This window comes from Sorghum bicolor, chromosome 4 (genome assembly GCF_000003195.3).
Source record: "Sorghum bicolor cultivar BTx623 chromosome 4, Sorghum_bicolor_NCBIv3, whole genome shotgun sequence".
Taxonomy (NCBI): Eukaryota; Viridiplantae; Streptophyta; class Magnoliopsida; order Poales; family Poaceae; genus Sorghum; species Sorghum bicolor.
The window spans coordinates 10,293,268-10,318,793 of NC_012873.2; the positions used below are offsets into that span (position 1 = coordinate 10,293,268).

At 40.2% G+C, this 25,526-nt stretch overlaps 3 protein-coding genes and 1 long non-coding RNA gene across 9 annotated transcripts; 3 read left to right on the forward strand and 1 right to left on the reverse strand.

The window, feature by feature from the left end:
• On the reverse strand, positions 1,179 to 5,260 carry LOC8085586 (potassium channel KAT1). 2 transcript variants are annotated; one of them, XM_002453555.2, is made up of 11 exons: positions 5,010 to 5,214; positions 4,692 to 4,907; positions 4,431 to 4,586; positions 4,294 to 4,351; positions 3,840 to 4,157; positions 2,897 to 3,136; positions 2,714 to 2,812; positions 2,588 to 2,620; positions 2,312 to 2,497; positions 1,622 to 2,222; positions 1,179 to 1,509 (listed from the first exon to the last, which is right to left on the reverse strand). In XM_002453555.2, the coding sequence occupies exons 1-11, from the start codon at positions 5,177 to 5,179 to the stop codon at positions 1,397 to 1,399; spliced, it is 2,190 nt and encodes a 729-aa protein (XP_002453600.1). In that variant the 5' UTR covers positions 5,180 to 5,214; the 3' UTR covers positions 1,179 to 1,396. The 2 variants fall into 2 exon arrangements, 1 of the variants encoding a protein (XP_002453600.1); XR_002452445.1 differs by having other exon boundaries at positions 1,473 to 1,509; positions 1,622 to 2,244; positions 5,010 to 5,260.
• On the forward strand, positions 3,050 to 10,379 carry LOC110434903. 4 transcript variants are annotated; one of them, XR_002452449.1, is made up of 4 exons: positions 3,083 to 3,170; positions 5,220 to 8,084; positions 8,904 to 9,075; positions 9,932 to 10,379. It is a non-coding gene; the product is annotated as an uncharacterized LOC110434903 (long non-coding RNA). The 4 variants fall into 4 exon arrangements; XR_002452448.1 differs by lacking the exon at positions 5,220 to 8,084 and having other exon boundaries at positions 3,050 to 3,170; XR_002452447.1 differs by having other exon boundaries at positions 5,220 to 9,075; positions 9,195 to 10,379.
• On the forward strand, positions 12,241 to 15,960 carry LOC8085587 (prefoldin subunit 6). 2 transcript variants are annotated; one of them, XM_002451811.2, is made up of 5 exons: positions 12,414 to 12,623; positions 12,724 to 12,794; positions 12,908 to 13,032; positions 13,131 to 13,191; positions 15,620 to 15,960. In XM_002451811.2, exons 1-5 carry the CDS (start codon positions 12,536 to 12,538, stop codon positions 15,665 to 15,667), a joined length of 393 nt encoding a protein of 130 aa, XP_002451856.1. In that variant the 5' UTR covers positions 12,414 to 12,535; the 3' UTR covers positions 15,668 to 15,960. The 2 variants fall into 2 exon arrangements, 1 of the variants encoding a protein (XP_002451856.1); XR_002452786.1 differs by having other exon boundaries at positions 12,241 to 12,623; positions 12,724 to 13,032.
• Positions 22,378 to 23,426, forward strand: LOC8078315. Its single transcript, XM_002451812.2, has one exon. It carries the CDS (start codon positions 22,656 to 22,658, stop codon positions 23,238 to 23,240), a length of 585 nt encoding a protein of 194 aa, XP_002451857.2. The 5' UTR covers positions 22,378 to 22,655; the 3' UTR covers positions 23,241 to 23,426.

A 25,526-nucleotide genomic window follows, 5' to 3' on the forward strand; every position in this document is an offset into this window, starting at 1 on the left:
TTTTTTGTTTTTCCTCCTAGTAGCTGCAGTTGATTCGCATCGTATTCCGGAGAAGCAAGTCCAAGGCGGTTACGGAACGTACGTTTTGGTATTGGTCTATCAGGTCCCCCCACCCCTGAATGATCACTACTTTATGGTCTGATCAGGCAATAGGCATGGCCTGATATGCTTGCTGGTTTGTCCTGCTACGGTTGTCTTATTCTGCTCTGTCTTTGGTCCCCGTTTCACACACACTGATTTTACGGCCACCCTAGCGAATTTTCGGTATCTTAAACGTTGCTTATTATATAATGATGATTGACGAAATGTCAATGGTTGGGCACTTGGGCTTGTTGTAGCACACACTAGCCTTTTTGTATGGTGAAGAGTGGCGTCATGGGCTCATGGTTGAGTATGTAAATGTAAAGCTACAAAGCTAGTGGATACGCTTTTATCCGCTCTCTTCCCGCCAAAGGGTAGTTCCAGCCTACTAATCATTTTTTTTCATGAAGCATATGGAAAATACACTAAAAACTGGAAACTGAGGCCAGAATGATGATTTAAGTGTTTTATGTGTGAATTCTGTCTGTGGTCCCTTATATATTGACCTTCCTGTGTGACTGTATAGTGTATGTTCATGTGGTCATCCCTAAATTGTGGTGTTATTGTTGGATATTTCATATGGATTTACATTGTCCTAACAAAATGACCTGTAGTGGTATACTAGTGTGTACATACTAATGTGTAACCCCCACCCCCCTTCTGCTTAAGTCGTCAGAAGTTGTTTATTTTTTTCCCACTCATGATTGAGATAGAAATATTGGTTTTCCTTTGTAATAACTGCATGGACAAATCTTAGACCAGCTATTAGCCTATTACTAAGACACCTGTTATGCATTGCCAAAATCTTTGAAGTGCTTAGTTTGAAATTTGAAGTTCCATTGGTGCGATAAAAAGGGGAACAAGAGTAGGGCATGAGATGTCCTCCCTAACAAGACCTGTTTTAGATTTTGTTGACAATCAAACCCTGACAGAGTGTTTCTCATAGTTCCAAATCCCAAGCTTTCATTGTTATGTCATGATAATGCATTAGTGATGAATTCCCATTACTGATGTTTTTACAGTCTCACCTTTATTAAGTTCATTTTGAGGAGATTCCATTGTTTTATCTAGAACTCATTATCAAATAGAAAAAAAAAGACCAGGAAAATGCTTCTGGCATGACTTTGCATGAGACAGCAGCTTGTGCAATAATAGATATTTACATAATGTCAGAAATGACCAGAACAATTTGTAAAAAGGTCTTCCTCTTCATATCTCCACTTGCATATCCCGATTTACAATCTGCTGTTTTTGCCAGATTGGAGGACTTGAAGCCTTTATTGTTACGTTAGGTTAGATTGATGTTATTCTGGTTCTACATCTGAAGAAGGAATAGGTGGTCACCATCTCGAATAACACTAATGTCATCTATCTCAGCATAGTCTCTACTGACCAATTTTGTAGGGTGGAAACCTGGAAACTTCTGACCTGCAAATGTTAGAAAAACTATTATAAATTTCTGTGTGCATCTCCTATCTGCATACTATCAAATATGCTCCACAACCAAATCATAATTTTAAATCTTGAAATGTTTTCTTACTTCCGATTTCAAAAATCTCCTCCAGTGAACCAGGCAGATTGATAAGCTTCCCATTCTGTACTAAAGAACCTGTTGCATTATGAGGATATGCGTGAATTGTAACTCTTTTGTTGGATGATTGTATGTTACCACTATCTTGATTTTCTCTCGTAGTTATGCCATCTAATGTATTGTGGGAAGACCCCAGCTTCACTGTTTCATGACTTGTTTGCCAATAGCTTGCTGCATCACAATCTTCGGATTTTATCTGAACGCAGAACTCTTTGGTTCCTTTTTTGGTCTCGCAGTTTATGTGAACCTCATTACATTTGTCTTCTCCGCCTGCCATCCCATCTGTCGCCCCAAAATTGCCATGGTCATGACTGTTTCCTTGCTGTGGCATCCTCAATTGGATTGTTTCTGCTGCTAGTTTTGTTGGACCATGATCTCCACCAAAGGTTGGGACCTTCTTACTAATGTCTTCAAATTTGTGCTCAGTGTATTGTAGGTAAGGTTGAGGTAACAACCATGCTTCTCGAGGAGCATGGAATAGCTCATACTTGTGCATGAATCTTCGATCTAGTTGATTTAATTCTGGTAAATTTTCCTGCAGCTTTAGCTTCTGTGCATCGACATAAAAAGTTCTGAACTTCAGTTTAGCTGGAATTAGCAGCTGTATATTTTAACTACCTTAAAACAAGGAAGCTGTACCTGAAATAGATTATTCATTAGTATATTGCTGTCTTCCCTGTGTTCTTGCATAATCTCTGTTAGTCTTATCTTCCTTATTCTCAAGAGCTGTGATAGGGTAGTGGTGCGGCAAGTAAATGGCTGGGGTATGTCACAGAGAGCACCAACCTCTCCGAACATGTCTCCCTCCTCAACTTTTTCATACACCTGCTTTCAGATAACGAATCATTGTTATTAATCTGCTGAAACCTTAGTGATATCTGATAACATTGCAATGTAAGATGAGGAAACCTTTACCTGTTCATTACCATTTATTGTTGTTATCAAATTCTACAGTTAAGGCAACAAGAAAAGTGTAATTAGCTTGCTGAACAAACCTGTATAAATATGTTTTCAGAACATAGTCAGAGATAAAAATCTTACCACTACTCCTGAAACTATTACGTAGATATCTGCTGCCCCCTCATTTTGCAACATTATGTCTTCCTTTGGTGGGAAATACTCAGCCTGTACATCCATTACCTGATGCCAAAGAAGTTTAACCTGTTAATACAGTGGAGTGTATAATCAATTCTGAAACAGTAACCAAAATATAGATTACATTACCAGTTCTGCAATGAAATTATTGGATACTCCATGAAAGAGGTAGGCTTGTTGTAGGATTGTAAAAAATAAGTTGTATGCTATGCTTGACCGAATTCCTTTTGGGAGACAATTTAGCATAGCTTGCTGGTTGAGCCCCTCTGTCTTGAACTGTAGGCAGAAGTGCGACAACATTTGCTGCTTTATCTTCTCGGGCAACTGATTTCGTGCCGCAAATTCCGATGCCGATTGGATTGAGTCCCTCTACATCATTTACAAAGTTACCAATATGGAACAAGTAAGCTAACTGCTTTTGTAAAGGGTAGTCTGTTTACATTTGCTTTGACATTTTTTTACATTGCTAGCCTTGAATTTTATTTTTCTTTGTTGGTGCTGTTGCTACAACTTATAAGAATGTTTAAATGACTAAAGGATACAAAAACTTGGGGCTAACAGCACATACAAGCAATGACTATCAAGCATTGGGTTCCATTCATTGATTGCCTTGACTGATTTTCTTGATTGGAATCCTACTGCTTGGGGTTTGTGTAAGAACTTACTAGGATGGTCCAGTCAAAACTGTTTGACCTTTGAAGTATAGGATAACTGAAGCTAAATTATGTCTCTGATTTCCTCTCAGTTTAACTCATAGTGTGTAGAGTTTTGTCCCCTTGTGAATTCTTAATATTAATCCATGGTGTGGTAGAAGATAGACAATAACTGCATGAACACACTTTGAATAAGCATTATCTGTATAAAGATGCTCATTTCATTTCCCCACCAAGTCCCCATGACTAAAGAAGCTAGGTTGTTCCTATAATGGCATGGTATTTGTTGTCTCACTTAAAAGCTGTTGTCCCTTATGCATCTACTTCATATTAAAATCTGTGTCCCTGAATGATTGTTAGTAAGGTAAAAGAACCGAGTTCAGGATCAATGGATTTTGCCAATAAGTTGAGAAACATACAAAATTCTGGGTGCGGCTGGTCCCATGAACAACCAGGTTGGTCATATTACCAATAAGATAAGCTGTCAGGCCCAGATTAAACAGCATATAGCAGATATCAAACAGCATCTCTCTTGGGTTCTCAGCATGTAGGTCCCCATAACCTGTTGTTGTCAGTGTTGTGATCGACCAGTAAAGGGCAGTTACATATCTAGTCCATAAGCTCTCTGATCTGAAGGTAGGCATAACAGCACCTATCCATGTTCTCTCTGGATCAGGATATCTGTCGGCAATCATATAGTTGAAACATCCCGCACAATGCACCGCAAACAGAGTAACCTGCATTTTATTATCACAGAATTCTCACATTATTATCACAGCACCTATCACGTAGACGCTTTGCAAGCTTGACAATTTTTATGGACAACGTGGAAGTAAGTCCTATTTTTTGTTTTTGAATTTCTGAAAGACTTACAGAAATAAGTTTTGAGCACCTAGTCCAGAAATAGTTGAATCTTATATCCTTCTCCAGTCTGGTAAAAGAAAGGTGATCAAATTGGTGCTATTTGTCATTCATCATCAAGATATTGAGAAGCTGGATTGGAGTAGAACCTTGCAAACAGCGAGCTGACTCGGTGAAGACGCCATAGCCTCAACATATTGAGTATCTTAAAAGCAAGGTCATTCCCCTTGTGTGTAAAAAGAAGGCTGATTGGCTGAAATGGAGCTGTTGAACATACATCAAAGATGAACCAGGTTGATAGGTACCTGTGGAGGATCATTACTTGTAAGTTCCATAACAGAAATGCATGGCCTCTCCCACATTCAATGTGGAGTTTTGGATAAGAAAGTGGTTATGAACCAGGTGCAAACCTTACTGCAATTCTCTTTCGATCATCCACAAGAAGATGTGTTTTGCTGTCGACATAAGCTACAAAGAATGTCAAAACAATATCAATAGCGAAGAAGCTATTGACAATGTTCTCAACTAGCAGAAGCTTAGAGGACAAGTCCCTCAAAAATGCTAGTTCAAACGGGCAAATCCAGGCAGAGTAAATGACTAGGACTATAAGGAACAACTCCCAGTATCTGAGAGACACAAAGACAAAGCAGAAGAAATCATGTCAGCTCCTGCTGTTTGGTTATATTTCAACATGACAAGGTACATGCAGAGTCCAGGGAGAACCTCACCTATAACGGGGATCATAGGGAGATATGATGAACTTCTGCAACTTGTTAGATTGATTTATTGTTGCACCAAGAGATGGCAGGAGCTCAATGGTGAAGCTGCCACTGTTCCTCTTAACTTGAACTCCATCTGAAAATTGTTGGAAGCATGACTTTGAATGAGCTTGAGTCATGCTTACTTTTCTGTTCTTTGCCTCTCAACTCTGTATGCAGATGGTGTGGAGGCAGGCTCTATATATATATGCTGCAGGTGATGAACATCCAGCGCTGTGGGTCAAACTGAACGGATCTTGGAAGCAAACAAAGAGCTGGTTATATTTGTACCTTACGAGGAAAACAACAGGGCGTGTTTCCTATGGTGTTGTGGGACACTGTTAGCTGAGCCTAGTTGGCAAAGTTAGGAAGTGCTTTTGGCTAGTTGTTGATAAGTTACAGTTGGACCACTAAAGAAAATTTCCTGGTATTCTGTAATGTTGAAACTTTTGGAATGGAGCAAGCACCCCCAGATTCTTCTCAACCATTTACTCTGATGTGTACAGACCCTTCCTATGGACTGGTTTTGTCCACTTCATCCAAGAACAATCTGTGGTGTGTGTTAATTTGTTGGTTTGTTGTACATCCTGTCCTTAGATTGAAATGTTGTGATTTGTACTAGATTGCTAAAAAACTTTGTTCCTTTTTTCCTTCCTGAAAGAGTAATGATCATAGGTTTCGTAGTCAAAGCATGGAAAAAGGTGTCAATGTCATAAGGAAATAATACAGTTAGCTAGTTTAGTTTTTCCAAATTAACTCCTGAAATAGGTGTATCTTAATGCTGACCACATGTTTGTGCAAATGTGAACAGCATAGCTGGAACCATTAATGTAGCATCTGGAGGTAATCTGTGATGTAATTATCATGTCAGGGTATATTCTTTTAGTTGTTGAGTTCAAGTAAGATTTGTTGTAATGGCATGTGGAGGATCCAACATTCCAACCCCTTGGTCATCTCAGCTAATTAATGCGGATTTGATGGTCTGTAAACTCCAAGATATTTGTCAAGTTTGGATTCACTAAAATAAGTTGCTACCTGCTAAAAAAAAAGCTCTAGTTGATCCAAACAGCCAAGCTTATTGTCTAGCTTATAACTCATTTTGAACTATTCAATCACTCAGCTTATACAAAGTTATTAGCTGTCTCCTCCAGCTGTTGAAGCTTATAAAAAGTTTAGCTGATCCAAATAGGGCCTAGTCCTTCCTTGTGCTCTGATGTCTAGCATTTACATCCACCAGGCTTTATCCTTTAGCCAGTGCACTCATTGGGTTCCCTGTCTTCTTGGGACCATAGAACAGACTGTGTCTCCATTATTGTGATTTCTGTCTGAAGTTTTAGCTGTATACAATCTTATTTGAAGTTCTGTCTTGTTTTCATTTCTTGCTGAATCAGCCAGTCTTGTTCAGAGGGTACACACTTGATATCTCATGAAGGTGGGCCCAGATCTAGATTACAGGCAGAGGAAACAAACCTTTTCAGTACATTAATCGATTTTAATTTCCATTTTGTAACTAAATAATTAATCTATCATTTACTTTTCTTATGATTGTGCTGCTTGGGTAGTGCTTACTTTTTGAAAGATGCTCACTGCCCACATCACATGCCCATGCAGGTTATTATAATTGCTGCAAAAAAAGAGTATTTAAGTGTGTGACATGTGTAAGTGGTGCTTATATTGGTGGTAGGATATGCAGCTAATCTGTAACTGATAATAATGCATCTTATTTTGTTTATCTTCTGCAAGATTGATCAGTTTTTTTTAACATTTGGTTATTCAGTTTTTATTTACTACTTGTCAGTTCTGTGTTCTGAAACTTCAATCTTGATGTCCTGTACCCTTTCTCTTAAGATTTTAGTTTTGACAGAAGGTAAGGTGTATCTTTGCCTAGAGCCCTATATCATATTCTGTTCAAGTCTTCTCTCTGGAGTCTAGAACCAGAGTATACATGCGAAAATCTCCTTAACTCCTTTTCCAGAAAATAAAAGTTGTTCTGAACTTGTCTATATTTAGGAAACATTAGCAGCTAAAATTGTAAATTTAATATCCGAATTTGCCACTTTTCCATCATTAGGAAACTGCATGTGTTTTTTTCCTGAAAGAGATAGGCATTAGACATTCATTAGCTATTTGCTTGTTATTTTTCATGGGCCTGGTGATAGTCACCAGGCTAACCATAAAGTCTCTGTCTGGTTAGTTCTCCATATATTGAAATGGGTTCGATTCCATCTACCTGGGATGTCAACATTCCCCTTGCTCCTCGTTCTTTCTAGTTTCTGATATATTTCTAGTTGATTCCTTTGTATTGCTCCTTCCCTAATCTCTTTGCTTACAAACTTGTTTGAGTCTACTATACGAACTGTTGATTGATTGTGATTATTTTTTACGATTTCATATCAAGAAAGCTCAACTGCACTTTGCATCGACTTGCTCAACACTATTTTTTTTTATAAAAAAACTCTTTATAATAAACTAGTAGATTGCAATCAGGCCATGGACAGGCTTTTGCATAGGCGATTTTGTGCACACTGTAGTCTTAATAAATTTTGCACAGATGGTACTACACTTTTTCAGTACTTTGGTATCCCAAACTGGCCACTTTTCTGGACAATTGAAACCATCGCAGGACCAAAGTTTAGCTCTATCCTTGTGTTGTATTGTGTTTTCAACATCTTTCTGTTGGAATGTACCCTGCATTATCACAGGTGACCATGTGAGGGTGGGGAGCTATGAAGTGGCGGTCCTTGCATGCATGTGCATGCATGTGTCTATTATCTCCTTTCTTGTTGCATCTTTCAAATAGGTATGATGTATCTTGCTTCTTTTTTCTTGTTGGAGACCTTTAGAGGGAGCTCACTCTCATAATGAGCTAGTGGCAACGTTATTGCAATTATGCTCAAATGTCACTGGGAACTGTCTCACATGGGTAGTATCATTATGACACATAGAAGATACTGGCTAGATCCCAATGGACGCTGGGTGTAGTTTGGATTCAACTTGTTAGTTGATGAACTACCTATTTAGTGTTTAACCAACTGCTAATTCCAGGTAAAGTGAAAGTTACTTCTGAAACTTAAGATATTGAGGGTTAAATTCCTGTAGAGTGGTCGATTTCTATCTTCAAATCATAAGTGCATCAGTTCCATTCTGACTAGTTATTTTCGGTGAGCTCTTCTTTGGCTTTAGATTCTGTACTTTTGCTTGGTCTTATCTAATTCTGTTACTTATTTGTTATTTTGTGGCTTATATGATTTGCTCTCAGAGCACTGTTGTTCCATCATCAGCATTCTGGAATTGTTTGTTTGCCCATAAAAGGCACAATTTTATGTTCCCTTTATGGTATCATGATTCTATTTGTAGACCATTATATTTGATATATTATGAATATTCGCAGTGGCTTCTAGTAATTCTACCTTCTGCTATTCTGCAACCTTCTTCTGTCTAGAAATATAAGGCATATTTTGACTATCTAAAATTCGAGTTTGATGAACAAATTAATATATGAATATATGAGTTATTTGACTTGAAATTGATATCATTGGGTTCATTTTAAATAGTACTCCTTGTGACTAAAGTATTACTCCATAAGAGAAATTGTGGTCAAAGGTCACGTTTAGACAGTCAGAACTCAGAACACGCCCTATATTTCTGGGGGTATGGAGTATTTTCATGGTTTGACAGAAATTACAAGGTTTGAAGCTGCCGCATATTTGCATATCTTGCGATGCTAAAGTTCTGGCTACGAGCTGTAACTTGTATATAACTCTTCTGTCTTTGTCAACATATGAACTGTCACGCGTCAATTCACGATGAATGGGCACCCGATCATGGTTGGTCTATCAGTAACTGTGGTTCCATGCTCGACAGGTCCCATTCGCAGTACAGGTTCTTCAAGGAGATGAAGCGGAATTTGCAAAGGTGACAGCACCGCAGAAAAAACGAACCGATGTGGATGAATATGTTGGGAGCACGGTATATATAATTGAAATGGAGGGCTTAATTTCAGCGATAAGTTCCCCCACGATAAGTTCGCCCACAGGTATGTGGATTCGTTCACTATTTTTCCTGTGGCCAGGAAGGCTACATCGATGCTTAATTTTCTGTGGTTTTTAAAATGATCACATTGTGGATGGCATTTCAAACATGTTACTGTCTCAGCCTCCGCATCACTTAGCTGATGATGTGTTCAAAGGGGCCCGCGTTGGAAGTTAGAGCCAGCAAGTGGTGGACTTTGCTACCTCGAAGCCCCAATAGGCCAATAGAGATCCTTAGCTGATGATGTGCCTCAGTTTACTGCACAGTGCACACCAAATTGGAGGGTCTCGCATCCAGTCGGCATAGGTTTACTTTTTCCCGAACTCCATAAACCTGTTGTCATTTGGCCATTGACGCTATCTTTCCTCAGGATGTGGAGTTAGGAGTAGGTGCTAGATGTGTCTGAAATCATTATATATATATATACACAAGTGTTATTCTACACCCTAGGTGTAGAATACTATTCTACACCAACCTATTGTACCGAACCAAATTCAGTATTGTTCAATACTTGTGTTTTAGTATTTTTCAGTATTTCAGGGTCCTAGGTGTAGTCATGAATGATACTGAACGTTGTTCAGTACTCCTCAGTATTTTTTCAACTCAATTTTGACTTGTGGTGTAGAATAATATTCTACACCTAACGTGTAGAGTAGCGCTACCGTATATATATACGGGAGAAGGATGATCTGGAGGATGACCAATGGTAAATTTGGATGCAGTTATGCAGAACAGTGGCCGTGAGTGGGTCGGCAACTCTAGGAGTAGGAAGGGATTATGCCATATCTCCTGGTGGGGGGGAGCCCTCCCTGAAAACGACCCCCACCGGCCGTATCTCATCGTTGCAGTTGAAGTTGCAGGTGCGGCTTGGCGGTTCTTCTCCTGATTTGGATTCGCCCAAAGGCCAGAGGGGAGAAGGAAGGCAGGCGCAGCAGGCAGCAATAGACAATAGTGGAGGTGGCACTGGCGGGTGGTCGGTGTGCCTTCAGGTGGCGCCTCCATGCTTCGCCTCGCGAGGATCACGATTCACAAGTGCGGCTGTGAGAGGGTTGGCACGAAACAATGGCGCCAGCTTAGCGTAGTACTACGTACTGCCAGCGGCATATCGGGACCCATAACCTCAATGATCAATTGTCCATGTCTGGAAGTTGTTGGGTCTGGGAGTTGGATTAGTGATTTGTTTATACTTGTTTAATGCAGGGAACGCTTGCACGTGTGTTCTCCACAAAGGTTGCTGCTAATTAGTACATGTTCATACTACAGGATGGCTTTATATGGTCCACATCATGGGCTCGGCACTTGCAAAAATTTTTGCAAAATGTGAACAGTAACACTTTTGTTTGTATTTGACAAATATTGTCCAATCATAAGCTAACTAGGCTCAAAAGATCCGTCTCGCAAATTACATGCAAACTGTGTAATTAGTTATCTTTTTTACCTATATTTAATGTTCTATCTATGCATGTGTCACAAGATTGGATGTGACAGGAAATCTGAAACATTTTGCAAAATATTTGGGAAAGTAAACAAGGCCCAAATGGAACTCTATTGGTGCCAAAGGTCAGTGTTCAAAAGCTTCCCTTTGCAAGGTTAGATACAGTTGCGATTAGCTTTGGCCTTGTTTACTTCTGATAAATTTTGCAAAAATTTTTAGATCCTTATCACATCGAATTTTACGGTAAACGCATAGAACATTAAATATAAATCTTAAAAAATAACTAATTGTACAGTTTGCTTATAATTTACGAGACGATTTTTTTGAACTTAATTAGTCAATGATTGGATAATATTTATTAAATACAAATAAAAATACTATAATACTCATTTTTAATTTTTTTTGCAACTAAACAAGGCCTTTGTAAGAACTATCTCGAAAAGTGGGGGTTAGTTGTGTGTGCCCATGCATGGCCATGGTTTGCCGAGGAGGGATCACGCAACGCTGCACCGGGTACGCCCATGCCCAGATCGTTACGTTCGGCTGAGGAGCTAGCTACGCCATGGGCGGCCGGCGCGGCATTTTTCTTTTTCTTTTTCTTTTTCTTTTTTTGGGTGGAGGGAGGGGAGAAAAAGCTGGAGGATGGAATGAGGCATAAGATATGGTGAACACTACTTTTAATTGATGGGTTTCGATTTTATTTGATTCTCGAAATTAGCGGTGCTCATACAAAAACAGTAGCATCACCATGCTGCGACCAAGGACGCACGATCGAATGGACGGAAGCATGCAAGCACGGACGGAAGCCATGCTTGGAATCTCGATGCGGTGCAGCAGTCGTGTTTGCGTGCATTTGGCTACACGTCCATTCCCCTCGCTGTGCCAGCATCTGATATTTTTTTTTTTCTTTGGCCTGCCTTTTCGGATTATTATTCGTCCCATTTCCCTCCTGAAACAATGAATGAATAAATGCCAGGATTTATTTTCTGAAAGGGAGGTGAACGAAAGGGTAGTCGAGTCGGGTCGATTCGACCAAATTAGAGCAAGTAGTGGCCTTATCAAGTTGTTAGTTGTTCAGTCGTTGTACCAAAGTGGTGTAAGATGAGTGAGAGGTATTCTCCTTATAGTTTTTTTGGCCTATTTTTTCATTAAAAAAACTAGACTGACGCTTAGTCTTTTTGTTTTTCTTTCTTCGTCCAATAAAAGAAAAAACCGTCGCAAAGATTTTTTCTGTTCTTTCTAAAAGAAAAATTCGGAAAGGGAGGTGAACGCGGGGAAGCAAGGAAGGTATTCTTGAAAGACACCGTGAGGAAAGAAGGTGCCTTTTTGTTTGCATCTTCATGTCCAAGCGCCAAGCCAATCCAATCATCTCAAAGTTCGGCGGCCACCATGCATGCTGCTGCTTCTCCACTACTCATCCCGATCCTATGTTCCTTTGCGTATATGAGGATGATGACCCTACAAATTGCGAGCTGCGACTTGGAGCTTTCCTAGTCTGACCTCGCACAATGCCAATATATATATATAGTACTTTGGTTTATTATAACCACTTCAATCATTTGCGGAAAAAAAACATTTGTTAGACTTCCTTCAACCAATGCAACCTTTCTTTAGCAATCAGGGAATTGGAATGGGAATCCATTCGATTTCGTGATTGCAACAACTGTCAACTGCAATCAACACGGGACCATCTTATCTTCTCGGCAATTCGTTTTTTTTTTTTTTTTTGAGGGAAGGCAATTCGTTAAGTTGAGAGTTGGAACATCTCAACGCGAAGGATATAGGTAGTGGGCCGAGATGTAGTCCACACGGGCCAATGATCTGCCTGAGCGGCGGCCCACGAAAAGGCAATCTCACTTGCCTTTCTGGACCATGAAAGCCCATTAGTGTCTCGGCCCACGTAAAGAAATCGGTGGTCAGACATAGGCGTAGGAAGCCCAAACCCGCATCTACGTCTCCCCCTACCCCAAAGCCGGCGGCGAGCAGCGGCGGAGGAGGAAGCAGCGGCGGCAGCAGCAGCAGCCAGGCCATGGCGTCGTCGTCGACCCCGGCGGCCGTCCGCGAGATGCAGAAGGATCTCGAGGTGCAGGCCAACGCCCTCAGCAAGATCCAGAAAGGCACGCGCTCTCTGACCCCTCCCTCGCCGCCGCCTCCCAACCCTATCTATCTATCTCACCTGTCTCCTCTGACTTCCGCTGCTCCTCCTCCCTATCGCAGACATCGCCAAGAACCACCAGGTCCGCAAGCAGTACACCATCCAGGTCGGCGAGAACGAGCTCGTCCTCAAGGCACGCACCGCACCCCGCGCAGCTTCCTCGCCTCTTAATAACTCTCAAGGTTTTGCTGATTTCTTCGCCGTGAGTGCCTTACTCGATTCGTGGCTGTGCTTGCTTGCTTGCAGGAGCTGGAGCTGCTCAGCGATGGGGCTAACGTGTACAAGCTCATCGGACCGGTGCTGGTCAAGCAGGACCTCGCGGAGGCCAAGGCTAACGTTAAGAAGCGCATTGAGTACATCACGGCAGAGCTGTGAGTCGTTTTCAGCTGACCTACTTTGTGGTTCCGTTCATTAGCTCACAGTGTCTTCGTGTTGTTGTGCTGAGCTTGTGGGACTGTCTGTTTTGCAGGAAGCGGATGGATCGGGCTCTCAAAGACTTGGAGGAAAAGCAAAACAGCAAGAAGGAATCGGTATGTTATTGCCCCTTATCTTTACTGTGAATTCTACTAGGTGGTACACAAGATTTGTTATCTGCAAATAGTTTTTTGTGCAAATCTTTTGAATTTGACTCGAGTTCAGTAGCTGAGAAGCATGATTTGATATGCCATCTTTGTGATCCACTAGAGTATCTGTTTATTTAGAACATTCCAGATGTTTACCCTTTTTAGAATCATAATTGCCAATACCATTTCTGTTATATCCTTTGTATGGAAATTAAAGCATGCTCCCTAGTCCCTAAAATCCCAAATATAAATCCAGTTGGCCTTGGGCATAAGAATTAAGTTGAATGGTCCAATGACTATATTGCACTTCGATCTTTGCTAGAGTTAAGATGAGTGGAAAATGTGTTGCATAGATTAGTATGCATTTTAAGTAGGGGTAGACATGCAAGACGAAGCTAGGAGGTGCACTAGAGTTATCTTGGACCTATCTGGTGCATTTGGAAGAATGTTAGTACTTAATTTTGGGATCAGAGGGAGTATTTAATTATATGTGCAACAAATTGTGATAAACATTAACTGTGTACACAAACAAGTCTGGCAAAGAATAGTTCACCGTGGTAGGATCTGGATAACATGGCGTAGTGCTAGTGCTGTAGTATGATAAAATGCTAGTGCTAGGGCTTATTAGATCTCCATGTGCCATGCAAAACTGGTAAGTTCAATGAGTTTAGTTTGACTGCCACACAACACAGGAGGTCAAAAATCATTCTGTTTCTGTGTTAGACAATGTGCAAGTATCATTCTGTATCTGTGCAACATATGTGCAACATTGGTGTTGTCTTATAGGCGGTCCCATATAGTGCCATGTAATCTTGAGTCTACTTATCAGATAACCTGTCTTTGGGGCTGTCCTATAGGAACTTACAATTGCTTAATTTGTGCATAGAACAAAATGGAATGTATAGTTCCTTATTCTTTGCTTATTCAAATGTAGATTTTTTATGTCTTAACTTGAGATCTGTCCAATTGCAACATTGGGCTGCCAGACATAAGTCATGCGATGGCTTCATCTATCTCCTGCTCAGTCCATTCTCTTTGCAAGAAGAGGAAGCAGCAGCACCTTGACTAGACAAAACATGTGATGACTTCATCTCAGAGTACAGCTTGAAGTACCGAACTGCTGATAAGCATGTTGGTCAGATTTATTGCCTTGACTTGGGAGCAGATACTAATACTATGGCTCTGGAGAATGCTATCAGCAGTGAGAAACCACTATTGAAAGCAAAGTTAGCTTAACAGTTGCCTAAGGAGTATGCTATTGGCAACTGAGGGAGCTGCATCCAGCTAGATAATGAACTTTTGTCAAGCTGCAGCACTGAGACACTTATCCGCTATTCTGCTACATAACCAACTGAAAGATTGAATTCCATTTGACAATATGATATATGTGTTGTGATGACAAATCATCTGCAGCCAGAAAGAGTGCAGCCGATCAGGCCCACTTTTTCTAGTTTTCTTAAGAGCTTAATCTAGTATGAGTTAACATGCATGGATTGGATAATTGAATTGAAATAGGATCATTAGTTGTGGCTCCAAGAGTGAATCCTCAATAAAGTTCAATTAGGATGACAAAAGCATCTCCAGCTCATTTTAGGTTTCTGCTTTTGCTATTTCATAACTCAACTTGATGCTTTACTCTAATTTAGTTGGTAGCTGTTCAGTTTGGTTCCATTCCTGTTTGGTTGGTGATCCTTATTGAGCCAGCCAATTTTTCTGCGTCCATTTGTTTCAGGCCAAAATTTGGCCATGACCCTTAAAATATGGCTGGTCAAAATATTTCTGTGGCTAAGTTGGGCAGAAGTTGAATTGCCAAAATGGGAGCTTTAATTCTGGACAGTCAAATTTTGGCTTGTCCATGAACCAAAAACTAGTTTGCTTGCCCTGATTTTGGCACTGGTTTCCAGTGTCACAAACCACCCTGCTGAAGTTACTACTGCTTCTTTTGGAGGATGTGGCAGGATGATAGGATTGAACTGCATGCCCAAATATCTCCTTGGTGGTCCATGCTAGAAAATATCTGAAACAGCTGCAACTTATGCTCATGCAGGGTAGAAGCTTTTCAGTAGCTGTTTAGCGGAATATTTAGCATCTTGGGGACATGCAAAAAATTTAAGCTGGTTTCTTTTATGTCGATACCCCAAAAAAAAAACAATATGTAATGTGTAATTTGTATTATGGGTATGTGTTTTTTACTGGTGTTATGTCATAGAAAGTCCAAAGATTTATGGGCCATTCACTTCAATTGAAGTTTTCTGGGTGCGTATTCTTTTAGTAGGTTCAGTTACACTTTTGTGCAAGTGTTGAATGTGATTTGTTGGTTAGGTTAAATCGAGTAATATTATTTGGTATCTTTAGGGCATTTCTCTGATTCATCTTCTTATCTTTTGCTTTGCAGATATTCAAGTTGCAACAGAGGATGCAGGCTGTACAAGCTAAGGCTTAGACATCTGCTTGTTTGTTGCAACCAGTCCAAGTCCATGCTGCATTTCATCCTAATACCCTCCAGGTTTTGTCGTTGGGAGGAATCAGGTCTGATATTCTCGTGTCCACAGAAAAAGGAAAAAACGGTTCCTAGTGAATTACTACGCTATTCTGTACGCTCTAATGTAAAAGTGTGCCTCTAGTAGAACTGTAGAAGATGTAGCTATCAGTGTATCGTTGCATTTTGGCCCATGTTTACTTCTCAATATGACTTGATTTGAATTGATTTTCATTGCTTGAGGCCTTGTTTAGTTCCAAAAAATTTTCTTTTCACTCCATCACATCATATCTATCGTATCTTTGGACGCATGCATGGAGTATTAGATATAGACAAAAAAAAACTAATTACACAGTTACGAGTCATATCTTTTGAGCTCCATGGTTGGACACTAATTATCAAATAAAATGAAAATGCTACAGTAGCTAAATCTAAAAATTTCTGTGAACTAAACAAGGCGTGGGTGGACTCATGACGATCAGACAAAGGAGCAGTCGCAGTTCCGTTCCGTTTGATGGGGTGGAGACACAGAGCCGGAAGCCCAGGAGGAGATATTGTGAGAGAGGAGTGTGCTGTGCTGATTTCATTGGTCTCCAATCTCGCGCACATGTCACATGGCACCTTCTCACATCACAGAAAGACAAAGGCAATCGTCCGACAATTTTACATGGCATACATGTCACCTTCCCACATAAGATAAGTCTTAATGTATAGTTTTATGGCACAAGGTCAGTCTCAATGTATAGTTTTATGGCACAGTTATCAAGATTATAAACTAGGTAACCGAGCCACAGGAGTTTCATAGAGATGAAACTTCTCTCTCATCTGATGAAACTCCTTCATTTAATGACCCTGCCAAGTCAGTAATTATGCTTATGTGGCACCCTATTTAATGTGCATGACACTCTTATAAAACATGCATTGAGACTGGCCTAATGCACTCAGCGAGCCGGCCAGAAAGAAAGAGAGACTCTCTTGCCGCATGAATTGCAAAACCACCTGACCCCCAAAACAAATTTGTGACGTTTACTTTCTGGGTTGCAAAAGAAATGTTTTTTCTTTGCGAATAGAAAATACTTTTATCTTAGACGAGGGCCATTCATATTAAATGTATATTTCAGCCTAGATAGACCGCAAGTACTTCCTTGAGGCCCATAATAGAATGTGATTGTCGCATTTTGAGGAGTCAAACGGTTTAAATTTTAACCAAAGTTATATAAAATAGTATCAACATTCATAATATAAAATAAATATTATAAAATTAGTTATAAAATATATATTATAATGAACTTATTTGAAGATATAGGCCTTGTTTAGTTCGTGAAGAGAAAAATTCCGCGACACTGTAGCATTTTCGTTTATTTATGGTAATTATTATCCAACCATCGACTAACTAGGCTCAAAGATTCGTCTTGTCAATTTCGACCAAACTGTGCAATTAGTTTTTATTTTCATCTACATTTAATACCCTATGCATGCGTCTAAAGATTCGATGTGATGAGAAATTTTGAAAATTTTTGAGTTTTTAGGTGGAAGTAAACAAGGCCATAAATGCTAATACTATTTCATATAAACTTACGAATTTGAGCTAACTTGACTGACCCGGAACCCATAGATGGAGTGGGCACTCCCAATACTAGAAACTACACATAGTTTCTATACCTATTAATTTTTATAGACACTATCTATAGAAACTATGGTCCCAATGGATAGTTTCAATAGAATATTTTTTATCCAATCATATTTATTCTCTCTCCATTCTCAGCCAATAATATCACTTCATGTCTTGGATTTTGTGTAGACATGGTTTCTAAATTAGACCTAGTTTCTATGATTTTTGCTCTCTCTCTTCAATAACTACCTTGTCACATCAGTAAAATGCTTAGGTGGCACTACAATTAATGTCTATAGAAACCATGATAGTTTCTGCATTGGGAGTGCTCTAATAAGCTAAGATCAGTCTCAATGAGGTTTTATTAGATTTTCATGGATATTAACATGCTGATGTGGCACCATATTATTAAAGAAGAAAGAGATGATAAGAATTTTATGAGAGTAAAAAGAGTTTTATGGAAATATAACTTTTTTATACTGTTTTCAAAATATAGATATATTAAAAATTGTATCATAAAACCCCCACTGAACTACTGAAGATGACTCTCTGTCATCTAACGAAATTAGGACCGCCTTTCAAGTATTTTCCATCCTATACTATTAGCGTTGAACCAAATTTAAGGGTTGCGTTGAGTGTGGCCTTGTTTAGATTCAAAATTTTTTTAGATTTTGACACTGTAGCACTTTTGTTTTTATTTGACAAATATTATCCAATCATGGAGTAACTAAGCTTAAAATATTCGTATCGTGATTTACATATAAACTGTGTAATTAGTTATCTTTTTTATCTATATATAATGTTTCGTGCAAGTGCCATAAGATTCGATGTGATGGAGAATCTTGTAAAGTTTTGCGTGCATCTAAATAAGGCCTGTGTCGGCTGATTTAAAAGGTCAGTACTGACGCATACTGTACGTAATTAGCACCGCAAATTGGTCGGCCGGCCGGCAACTGGACAACTGCGGCAGGATTCTTTGTTCGGCCACTTGCCGCGGAGACAGGGAGGCAGTGAGAGTTTTACAAGTGGATCTTCTCCAAGAAGGCAGTTTGGACAGACTCGACGAGGCCTTGTTTAGTTCACCTCGAAAACAAAAAACTTTTCAAGATTTTTCGTCACATCAAATCTTGGAGCATATGTATGCATGAAGCATTAGATATAGACGAAAATAAAAACTAATCACACAGTTTGTCTGTAAATCACGAGATGAATCTTTTGAGCCTAGTTAGTCCACGATTGTATAATATTTGTCAAATAAAAACAAAAATGATACAGTGCCGAAATCCAAAATTTTTTCGGAACAAGAGATTGGCATTCATTGTACTTGATGCGTGCGTGTGAAGGTTTCGCATGCATGCAGCTAGGCTCCAAATGACCATGGGTGCTTTATAATTTTTGGATTTAGGCCTTGTTTAGTTCACCCTAAAAACTAAAAAAATTTCAAGATTTCTTATCACATCGAATCTTGCGGCACATGCATTAATCATTAAATATAGACGAAAACAAAAACTAATTATACAGTTTAGCTGTAAATCACGAGACAAATCTTTTGATCATAATTAGTCTATGATTGAATAATATTTACCACAAACAAATGAAAGTGCTACAGTAGCGAAATAAAAAAATTCACATCTAAACAATGCCTTATTTAAGATTAGGGTTATCTTTTTATAGAACTTTCTCGTTGATGTGGCATGGGTGCTTATAATTTCAGAATTTATTCTAAAATCTCAAGTCATTTTTTATTCTATTGATTATCATTTTTTTATTTTGTCAATCTCAGTATCTGTCCACTTAATCTTAAAAAGATGGCTCGTTGAGCTAGGGCATGCATGCATGCCTTAGCATGAGTGTACGTGTAAGGATTGTGTTTATACAATGTGATTCACAAAAACATTGTTATGGATAACCTTTTCATTTAAAATAATATATGATCTCAAAATTTAGTTTGAGTCAAACATTTAGAAATTTAAAGTTTATAAATGATCTCGAATGGAAAAATGATGAAACCTAAAGTTGTAGTACTCGATGATATCTACAAATTTCTAATTGAAACTTTTTTATTTGAATTCATTTAGAATTCCAAATATTCATCTTAAATTTCTAAAAAATGATTTCTATGGACGGATAGAATTCGAGGCATCTCTAGAAATTGGTTCATAACGGCAGCTCATGTTTCCAAACATCTCTATAAATCGATTTTTAAAGTCATATCTATTTGTGATGGAAAAGTAGAGGCGGTTGGGCCTACCACCTCTACAAAAATCCTTTAGGGAGCAATACTCGGTAGTATCTATGTCTATACCTAATACATAATGTAATATGACTAAAGTGGGAGCTTGCAAAAGAAGCCAACAGCGTCGCTGCCGCCACCGCCACTCCTACCTCCATCACTGTTGGTCCTCCTCCCTCCCCCTCTGGTAATAATCATCCGGACACGTTTGGCATGGCGCTCGAACCTTGTTCCGGGAGGCCAGAGGGAATGAGGATCTATCGTTTTTAATAAGCTTTTCCACTAGATCGAGTTTTTAGAGTTAGGATCTCTCTATGCCAAGTTTTTTGGTTTTGTGGATTTATTTCTCCTCCTCTTCTCCGGTGACGGTGAGATGGTAGGGTGAAATCGTTTTCTCTATGACGGCCCTGTTTAAGATGCGGGCAACAACTATGACGTCGGCATCCTCACTGATTCAACGACATGGAGACTTTTATTTCCGGACAGTGACATCAAGACGAAGATGGTGTCGCTGCCATGGAATAATTGTCTCTGATCTCTTTTCCGTTTTATCGTGGTTAGATCTGGCCACGGTGAAGGGCTAGGTCTTTCTTATTCTTCGGTGGCAGAAAGAAGAAGAAGAAGAAAGACACTAGAAATAAGAAGTTTCTCAACTCCGCCTACATGAATATTGGTCGTCGTTTGTTGGGCATATGTTCCAGGCCTTTTGCCGAGTATTTGCTTGTGCGGTCAATACTACAAAGCATCATACATATTTGGTTGAGATCTGGAGCTATTCACAACTTGGATATAATTTAGATAATTTTTTTCTGGATATTTGTGTATCTAGAGTGCTTGTAACGTATTCATATGCACAGCTATTATCTAATATAATTCTTCTTTCGTCGCAAAAATGCCAAAATTTGTTTTTTCATCTTTGTTACTTTCTAAAATGCTCTCGCACCCTCTATGTCCTGTATGTATGCACTCAGTGTCCCATATTAGGATGACACACAAACCGTCACTATTCATTAAAAACAACTTGCTCTAACAATTTTCGAAATCCAATTATAAAATGTACTTCTTTTATCTTAAATTATAAGTCGTTTTAATTTGTTAGTACACCAATTTTACTATGTTATCTAGATATAACATATATTTAGATACATAGTAAAATTTATGTGTACTAAAAAAATTAAAACGACTTATAATTTAGAATAAAAGAGTATTAGGTTTCGTCGTAACACAGGGGCATGGACATGTGAGAAGTTGACAACGGACCAGCAAACCGCAAAAAGATTTGATTGCCGCTGGAGTTGGAACATAGAGGGGGCTGTGGCTGTGAGAGAATAGCGTGGCTGCGTGGCATCCGATCGATCGCCTGAAGAACGTACAAAATCTGGTGCGTGGCCTTAGAGAGATCAATAGATCATAGAATAGTCATATATAGGAATTATTATATATAGGATCGCCATCACACACCATATATATACGGCAGTCCAAGTCGGCAGGGCACATCAGCGTCATCATCACACGCATATAATCCGCAATTAATCCGGTACGCACCGCACGCTGGCTGCAAGCGTCGACGCGAGCACAAGATATCAATAATGCCGGCCCTGCCGGATCTTGTCCACCGTGCGGCGGCCGCCCATGCACATGCAATAATGTAATACTCGCTCAAAAGAGTTAATTTTTAGAGTAGTCTTAAATCAGTTTTTTTTAAAAAAAATTTAACTAATTTTTTAGAAAAAAATGCTAAGATTTATGCTATTAAATTAGTATCATTAAATTCGTTATATAATATATTTATATATTATGTCATATATATTGTTATTTTTTTCTATAAAATTAGTTGAATTTTAAAAAATTTGAGCTAACACGGATTCTAGAAATTGATTCTTTGGGAGGGAGTATATGCTTGCATCCCATCCAGGCATCCATCATGCAATGCAAATGCACCGTCGCTTTCTCCCACTGCACCTCGATCAGAAACCGGCCTTTACCTGCTCGACCGGCCGGCCACCGATTTCCATATATATTCTCGCATGCTTTGCTTTAATTTGCTCTGCTTCCATTGCATTTCCCTGGAAAACTGCACGTACAGCTAGCCGCCTTCCACTTGTCCAATACTCTATTCTTCTAGCTATAAGTACGAAGATTGTTCAGCAACTAACCGATTGCTCCTAGTAGAAGCCTAATCAGCCACACCCAACAAAACAATTCCCTTTCAACTGCTGCAGCTGCCAACTGCAAATTGGAAGGAACCTGCTGGCGCCTGATCTACTATATACGCATTACTTTATTTATTGAAAAAAGTCTACATCACCCCTGAACTATGGGGTGGTGTCTACTTTATCCCTCGAACTATGAAACAGTCTACATCACCCCTGAACTATGCAGTTGTTTACTCATATACATGATCCTATGAGTATGAAATATTTACTATAGTTCAAGCATAGAATAATTAGTCCACCATAAAAATTTCACCACAATTGGACCACAGAAGCTGCAACTATGAATTATTCCAATTAATTAGAGATAAAATTTGATTTTTCTAACTAATTTAAAGCTATAGAAAAGATTTATATTAAAGTATACCATATTATATATTCATTGCGTAGATCTACTCATGTGGAGTCTAACAAAAATAGATTTTCTATTTTATGATTTACTATGATTTTTCAAATATTATATGAAAACAAATAGGAAAAAAAAGAAAAAGTCAAAACCACCTTACTGTAGCAAAACCGCCATAAAAAACCGCCCGGGGGTGATTTGAACGGTTTTGGATAGTTTAGGGGGTAAATTAGACTGTTTCATAGTTCGGGAGATAATAAAGTAGACATCACCCCATAGTTCAGAGGGTGATGTAGACTTTTTCTTTATTTATTTTCACTTCCAGAGTTCTAGAGAAAACCGGCCTCTATATATATATAAGCGTCGGCGTCCCTTCACCATTGCCCACCAAGCTAACAAGGCACACTCAGCCAGCAGCTAGCTCCACACATTATCACAAACACCACTTGCAATTGTGTGCACACACTACTGCTAGCTTAGCTGTTCCATTTCTTCCCCTGCCTCTTCTTGCATTGGTTGCCTTGCCTAGCTAGTCATATAGCATACGTATGGAGCAGCCGTGGAAGAACCAGCAGCAAAGAGACGACGGCGGCTTCGCCATGGGAGAGGGCAGCTACGACGCCGCCAACCTCGACCAGACCATGACGACGACGGACCCGTGCGAGGTCGTCGACGGGACGCTCCTGATGATGGAGCTGATGGATCAGGACGACGACGACGACATGCCCTCCTCTGATTTGCTTCTCGATGATGGCGATGTCGATCGCCAGCTGAGCCATGTCATTCGCTCCCTCGAGGCGGAGATCGGCGGCGGCGATGGTGGCGAGGCGGCGGTGGTGACGACGATGGCCGTTGGTGGTGGTGGTGGTGAGAGCCTGGAAAGGATCGAGGATGTGTTGTCGGACGACATGGATGATGGCGCCTACGACGACTACGAAGGTGCTTCATCGTCGTCGTTCTTATTAGCTGGGCATGATGAGGCAGAGGGTTGGTGTGTGTACACTAACACTAATAATGGGTACGAGGAGGGTGGTGGCGTTCTAGAGTATGACACGACGGCTGATCATCACCATTACTACTATTGTTGCGCGGAAGGTTCTGCTGACCACATGTATCTCCCCTTGTGGGAATGAGATATGGTGGTTATGGAAAAACACATGTATAGCGCGACATGTTTGTAGATAGATGCTATAGTAGTGTGTACAAATATGTAGTTAGCGGATCGGATGAGATTATATTGAATGACAAGGCGAGAGGATCCACAATGATGGCAATATTATTATATATATGGTTTCTGTAAAGCAATTTTAATTTAAAGACGGTCATCAGTTGTCCAATGATTTCCTTCTCTAGCTAGGGAAGACGATGCACATCAGTTTTATGTCGTGACCATGATTTGGTTATGATTATTTCCCTTTCTGATTATCATACGTAGCTACTGGACACGCCCTCTTTGACGAGGGCCCGAAGGCACAAAAACTTGGCAAAGGCTTTGCCGAGTGAATAAGGTTTTATCCTCGGTAAAGCCTTAAGCCCTCGGCAAAAGACGCGTTTCCAGTAGTGTGTATACGTATGCTATGTGAACTCTAACATTGGTTTCGTTTCAATACTTCTATCTGTTGATGCAAAAGCTGATCTGCAAACACAAAGGGCTAATACCCGATTTAAACGTTAAGGCGTGCCAGCCGATTTGACCTTACTATCGGCAAAGATGATAACTCGAATACTTTGGTCCCGACAACAGCGATGCGCCCGGATGCCACGGCCAAGAGGTATTCACGCGGAACTTGAGAATACGCCGAGCTTAAGTCGACGAACTCCTAAGAACTCGTAATAAAAAGAAAAATATGACGAAGTCGTCGAAAAAGTAGATGCTAGAATATGAGTAGAAACTTGTGTTTGATTGATTGATAGATGTCTCGATTACAAGGCCCTAGGGTCTACATTTATACCCTGCTCAAAAGAGCTACAACCAGACACGGCTAGAATTCGAATTCCAAATTTAACAGAATCTGTGTACAAAACAATTTAAATAACTAAGGAAAACATAAAACTATCCTGCCATGACAATCTGCGACACTACCACGGATCAATTGGCAACCTCCAAGTCTTCCTTCCACGTCACCGGCAGACTCCCCATCGGCAACGATCAAAACTGGTCATCGGCAGACTCCCCATCGGCAACGATCAAAACTGGTCATCGGCATAAACACATCACTACCCATGGACTTAGCCACATCCAACAATCTTTTCATCGGCAACCACCCTTATCGGCAACTCTCTCGCAGACCAGCCACTATTGCCCCTTCTTGCCGATCTACACTCTACCGATCCTGGGTACGTGTCTAAAAACGGTGTCAACACATGCCCCCCAGTTTCGGAGTATGAAATCATTAATGCTCCGAAATTCTCTGCAGTAATGATGCCTTTCCGCAATTAATTCTCCCAATTTGGTAACCAACAACCTTAATCTGAACAACCCTGGTTTGATTCCTCCGCAGATTCCTCGAAATCCTCAACTTCCTAAACAGACATCTCCACTTTAGTCGCCCGTCAGCAATGTTACCGTTACAGAGACCTACCGATGGACTGACCAGGACGTCCTGTTCAATAAAGCATCTTATCCTCCCAAACGGATATTCCCACTCTATCCGCCCATCGGCAATATTGCCGTTACAAGGTCTGCCGATGGACCGACCAGGAAATCCCGCACAGTAAAATATCTCCAGATCACGACCGCTTCCTGTCAAATCACCTGCACAATCCCTTGATTACCGTGCGAACAGTTACCATATCTTCCTAAGCATCCTCAGATTTCACGGATACGGCGAAGTGATAAGTCAGATTTACCCTTGCCCATTTGGTCCTATAAATAGCTCCTTCTCGGGTACTCCTTCCCCATCGCATCATTCCACCGTCCCAACTCCACCTTCAGCGGCGGCGCTGTTCGGGATCTCCAAGAACTCCAACAAAGCCTCTTCTTCACCAACCTCGAAGCCTTCGATCAACCTTTTTGTGAGGAGATGGCCATCAACTTCACCGTTCCTGAGGTTAGTTCTTCATTCCACCTCTTGTGCTTTCACTACATCCCTGTTCATCCGCAATTTATTTTACTGAACATCTCCCTTTTTTTCTTTGTTCTTCTTTTACCTTCAAACCATTAGGATTTGTCCAATAAAATTGTCATTCCTACCGATCAGCCACACCTCCAATGTCTTGGCCCCTTAGGGAATCCAGATCCCACCGATCTCATTAACGCAGAAACAAACAGAATCCCCTTTAGAGCCGAGAACTTTTCTCTGGATCTGTGGAAAGACACCTTCCGTTCTTGGCCCAGCCCTACCGTGGGATGAAAGGATTGGTTCTTGAGAGTTAGCAACTCAAACAAAGTCCAATGGGGTGAGAGAAAATTAGACCAA

What these genes read in the sequence shown, in the direction of transcription:
- LOC8085586 (XM_002453555.2), bottom strand. Translation starts at nt 5,179, where the DNA reads ATGACTCAAGCTCATTCAAAGTCATGCTTCCAACAATTTTCAGATGGA. An exon ending in CCCTATGATCCCCGTTATAG is followed by an intron (nt 4,908 to 5,009) that starts GTGAGGTTCTCC and finishes TGTGTCTCTCAG; the next exon opens with ATACTGGGAGTTGTTCCTTA. An exon ending in GTCAGCTCGCTGTTTGCAAG is followed by an intron (nt 4,352 to 4,430) that starts GTTCTACTCCAA and finishes TTCTTTTACCAG; the next exon opens with ACTGGAGAAGGATATAAGAT.
- LOC8085587 (XM_002451811.2), top strand. Translation starts at nt 12,536, where the DNA reads ATGGCGTCGTCGTCGACCCCGGCGGCCGTCCGCGAGATGCAGAAGGAT. An exon ending in CCTCAGCAAGATCCAGAAAG is followed by an intron (nt 12,624 to 12,723) that starts GCACGCGCTCTC and finishes TCCCTATCGCAG; the next exon opens with ACATCGCCAAGAACCACCAG. An exon ending in AAAACAGCAAGAAGGAATCG is followed by an intron (nt 13,192 to 15,619) that starts GTATGTTATTGC and finishes TTTGCTTTGCAG; the next exon opens with ATATTCAAGTTGCAACAGAG.
- LOC8078315 (XM_002451812.2), top strand. Translation starts at nt 22,656, where the DNA reads ATGGAGCAGCCGTGGAAGAACCAGCAGCAAAGAGACGACGGCGGCTTC.